The sequence below is a fragment of the Echinops telfairi genome, unplaced genomic scaffold, assembly GCF_000313985.2.
Source record: "Echinops telfairi isolate 266 unplaced genomic scaffold, ASM31398v2 ScPeMD7_7469;HRSCAF=8507_1, whole genome shotgun sequence".
In the NCBI taxonomy this organism is placed as follows: Eukaryota; Metazoa; Chordata; class Mammalia; order Afrosoricida; family Tenrecidae; genus Echinops; species Echinops telfairi.
The window spans coordinates 1,413,167-1,418,213 of record NW_022111373.1 but is presented as its reverse complement, the minus strand read 5'-3'; the positions used below and the strand labels follow the sequence as shown (position 1 = coordinate 1,418,213).

Sequence of the window (5,047 nt, the reverse complement as noted above, 5' to 3'; positions counted from 1 at the left end):
AGTCAAAATATGAATATTAGGTTCAAGTTGTTATCAGCAGTTTCTTAAAAGTCAAATCATATTAGAAATATACAAAATTAATGACAGAATTGTATACTATTTTACTCTGAACAGTCATTAGTTCTTTTGAGGTTCTTTCCTTTCTCTGAGCTAAAACATAATCTAGGAAAAAGAACAAAGGTACACAGAATTCCCCAATAGATAATATTTCTTTTAAGCATCAAAAGGCATTAACAGTTTAAGGTGCATCTAACTACTTGTCCCCTTCTTGTCATTTTCTTATATGCAAGAGTAAGAAGTGTATTAGCTCTTTAATTTACCTAAATTTCTAAGTCAGGAAATGCAATTCAGTGAATTACTTAACATGCTCATTCTAGCCACGGTGTGGGTCCATGCAAATAAGGTATATGGAACCCTATGATGGTTTGGGATTGTATATCAACTTGGCTAGCCCATTTTGTGATGAGTTTGCATAGCCTACGCTCTATGCCTATGGCTACATAACTATTTGGAAGTGAATCGTCCGTTATGTTAATAAGATTTGAGTGGCTGTATCTGAGTTACCACCTTACTAGAAAATATGACTCAAGTCACCACCTCTCCCCTTCTTACTGCTTTACTGAAGTCATACCCATGCTTTAACCACACTTTATAAGATACAAAAGTGAAGAGAAAGAAGGGGTGGGGACCCAATAACCTTCCAGAGGCCCATCAAGAACTGGGAGTAGAGATCATCCAAGAACCTAGGACCTTTAAAGAAAGTGGCAGAGAAATGGTGGAACAAAAAAAGAAAATGTGCAACAATGGCACAGTGAATTCCCTGATCCACAGAGCAAGAAGACTAAACAGGCTTCAGCCAGGAGGCTTGCTACAAGAGTAGGGTGCTTCTGGACAGTTGGAAAAGGTGGGCTAAAGCTGAGCACCCTCAGGTAGAGGCTCAATGGTAAAGTGGGATGCTTCTGGGCACATCATCAGAGTTAAGATAGCTTTATAATGCTTGCCCAAGCAGAACAGAGGGCAGACCAAGGCCCTGAGGGTCAGTGATGGTCCTGTTTATGTGCAATACTGAGAAGTTGTCCTTATCAAAAAACTGTATCCTATGTGTTTCTGAACCTGAATTGGAAACTGTTACTTTCCTAATAAATGTCATACCTATGAGTTTTATGGGCTACTGCAACAAATTGAACCCGGGAGAAAAGTACTGTGTATATTATGGGCAGGACTACTGGTGTTAGAAATGGCAAAAAGGTTGCAGGGTGAAAACATGTATGACCTGCACAGGCCGTTGACCTTGATCCTCCCACACACCCCTATAAAACTGGAGAGGATCTGACACCTGTGGGATGCTATTTTTACAGGCACTGGACATGACCATTGGAAACCTTCAAAAAATATGCCACAAGTTCCATGTGTCACTAATTCAGACTGCATATTCCATTCATTTGATTTACTTCACATAGAATGAGATTTCAAAAAGCTCATGAAAAAATGCAATTAAAAGATAAAAGAATTTTCTCGTGTATTTTTTAAAGTTCCTCATAAATATTCGTATGTGACTTCCTCCTCACATTTACACATTTCAAGCTGCAATTTTGTTATCTGTTGCTTTTTCTATTAAAGTTCCTGATAGTCCCCACCCCCAGCCAGTCCTGGGGCTTTGGGGCTTGGCTCAAGGGGCGTCCCTCTGGGACATGGGGGTACAGTGAATGGTGTGACCCTTTGCTGGGCATGCCTACACAGTAGGGTGTGCTGGGCCCCTCTAGGTTTCCCATATGGGCTCCAATAAATTTCTTCCCTTTTGCTTAAAAAAATAAAAAATAAAGTTCCTGATATTTGAAAAAGGATGAGAAACTGGGAGAGGAGGAAAGATCCAGTCTTTAAATGAGACACAGGAAAATAAACAAAAATAAATTGCCTACTTGAAGAAAATACGAAAAAATGAGGAAAGCACAAACCCCAATTATTAAAAAATTATATTTATAAAAGTTCACAACAGTATAAAAACTCTATAACTAAAGAATGAATTACCCAGAAAATAAAACTCTTTCATATCAGAGTCAAGACATGTCAGACCTAGTGATATACGACAGAACTAGTGAAACTGTCTATAACAACCTTTAAAGAGACAATGCTTTATAATGTAAAAACATTTACTGTATATACTCAAGTGTAAGCCAACCCAAATATCAGCCGAGGCACCTAATTTCACCACAAAAACTGCATTAAAAATGTGCTGAAAAACTCAACTTATACACAAGTAGATCTATGTTAAATGCCATCAATAGTGACAATATAATTTACCATTCAAACCTGTATATATTTGAGCATAAAGGGGAAACTATTATTCATAATTATACCAGAAAGCAGACTTAATGCAAGATGTTCTGTGAAAACCAGGATATGCCTTTCATCTCGGAACTGGTACTATAAATCAAACTATAAAGTTACACATCTACACAATTGAGAGATGTGCAGAATAAGATACTTTCCAGTCTGATGAGAAAAGTTTTCCAAGATAAGTTATTAAATGATATAAAGCAAGGTATATAATACTATTTATAGTATGCTACTTTTCCTTTTAAAAACTGAGACTTAACTTATATTTGCATTTTTTAAAAACCATCTAGAAAAGCATGTATGAAACCGATAATAAGTGTGGAAGAGGGTTTGAGTAGGGAATAAAGGAGTATGGGTAGAAGCACTTTTTAAAAAAAAAACAAGACATTTTACTATACAATTAAAAAAAAAAGGTGAATTATTATCCATATGTAAATCAACTGCATCTAACCTTTAACCAAATAAAAATTGCTTGGAAAATCACTTTACAAACGTACAAAAGAGAAATCTATATTACTGTGGCTTTATAATAATTTCACAAAAGAGTGACTAGTATCTTTGTATACTCCCAACTACCAGGCATAAACGTTAACAACAAACTATTATGAATCCTGTAAATGAATTTTAATACCAAAAATCAGAATTAAAAATGGCCTGCAATCTCAACTATTAATTCCCCAAATCCTTCCTATTTAGGACAATGGTTACAATGCTATATTAACTTTATTTTTATATATAAAAGAAATCTCTAAGAATTAAAATATTACTAATAATAACTCTCAGGTGAAAATTCATCTACATCAGCTGCTAAAAATTTTCATTTTTCTTATTACATTTATTTTTTTAATTGTTTCCATGAACTTTGTATAAAACATTTTTCTTTACCTGATTATTTATCATTTGCTTACATTCCAGTTATATTCCTAAACATCCTTTTACTACAGTTTCTTTTGAGGGGGGTAAAATACAAGATACACACAAACAACAGCATCCTTACAAAATAAGCAATGCTAGAGTTAACAGAAGAAAACATAAACCAAAAGAGGAAAAGAAAAAGGGGGGAAAAAAACCCTCTACCATAAATTCTGGTTTCAATGTCTTTTCCACATTATCCAAATTACGAACCAGAAAGAAGCCAGAAAAAAATAGTATACACAGATATATACTATGTAGACATGCCATTACATGAGAATTATTTCGAGTTAAACTGCACATAAATTTATGTCAATCTCTAAATTCCATATTCTTAAAAAAAATTCTCCCTCAAAGTAGAATATTTAAAATAGTCCTACCTGTTCTGTAATTGAACTCAAATCATTAGATGAAAAATCTTCCTCTTCATTCTCAAAAAACTCGTAATAATTTTCCATAAGTCCAGCCATTATCCTGCTAACTATTTCTTGCTCTTTCAGATCTTCCACATCTGTATAAATGCTAAAAATAAAAGTCTAAATTGAATTCAGGACAACCAATGAGTCACTTTATGAATCTAAACAATTTACATCATCATTCTGTCCCTTAGTATACCCTCATTTAAGTCCTACCTAATTTATACCCTGTCCACAGAAATGCTGGATTCATCAGATCTAAAAATAATGGGTCATCAAGCAATCTACGATTCTTGGGAGATAGAGTAATTCTATCTCATATACCCGATGTTCTTAATTAAACAAAAAATTATTGAACAACTTACTGGAAGACATCTGGACCAAAGACAGCAGCCAAAGAATTTGCAGACCAAATTTCTTCATGATGCGATGCTACATTGGCTAAAAATCTACACAGAAACTTTAACAAACTGTAATTCACAGGTGGAAGCTGTTGCAAGAGGAATTTCAACTTTCTTCCAAATTCATCTTCATTATTATAATCTGTAAAACATAATGACAGGGTATTTTTTTTTATGAGGTAAAAGCAAAGCTCAGATATTTTGCCAGGTTCACATTACTCCACCCACATCAACCCTTTTACTATAACAATTCAAAACTTCCCCACTTCCTCTACTAGGGGTAAAATGACTTAAGGCTTTGCATTTCACTTGTTAAGTAAGGTGAGGAGGATGTTAGAGAGGAAGGTAAATAAAAAGAATGCAACTCCTCAACTGGAGTTTCCTCATCTGTTTCTCATTGGTCATATTCATATTAGCTATATATATACATGTATGCATACATATTTTTAGTTTTCGATACACTATTTCTTACGTGATTTCATCTGTATTTCAAAATTAGTGCTGACTGTGAGGAGTCAAAATGGAATGTCAACACGAACTATAGTAAGCAAAAGAGAGAAGGAATAAAGGCTACCAATATCAGTGATACTTTCCATTTGGATGAATGGCAAACAAGAAAGGAATAGGGTAACCAAGCATACCATATACACTCGTGTATAAGCCGAGTTTTTCAGCACATTTTTAATGCAGTTTTTGTGGTAAAATTAGGTGCCTCGGCTGATATTCAAGATGGCTTATACTCAAGTGTATAGGTACTTTCTTCTTCCTCTGATACCCTGGAAAAGAAATGGTAATTTCAGTAATATCAACAGAACTAATTTAATGTCTTCTGTTTCTCATTTATTCTTCTCTAAATTAATAGTAGTTTGTTTATCAAGTGAATTTTCATTAGCAGAAACTAGCTAAGTCCTGTGTTTATCATATCCAGGTTTTTACTGTTTTGTTTTGCTTTCCACAATAACAGAAATGTTTTATAAAAAA

General features: G+C 34.3%; 1 protein-coding gene across 1 annotated transcript in view; it reads right to left on the bottom strand.

Annotated features, from left to right (window-relative positions):
* FAM13B (family with sequence similarity 13 member B) overlaps nucleotides 1-5,047 on the bottom strand; it is a 66,843-nt gene that overhangs the window by 56,735 nt on the left and 5,061 nt on the right. The window contains exons 3-4 of the mRNA XM_045285032.1: nucleotides 4,031-4,208; nucleotides 3,630-3,771 (exon numbers count right to left, since the gene is read on the bottom strand). Coding sequence (XP_045140967.1) covers nucleotides 3,630-3,771; nucleotides 4,031-4,208 — 320 coding nt within the window. The remainder of the gene's footprint in view (nucleotides 1-3,629; nucleotides 3,772-4,030; nucleotides 4,209-5,047) is intronic.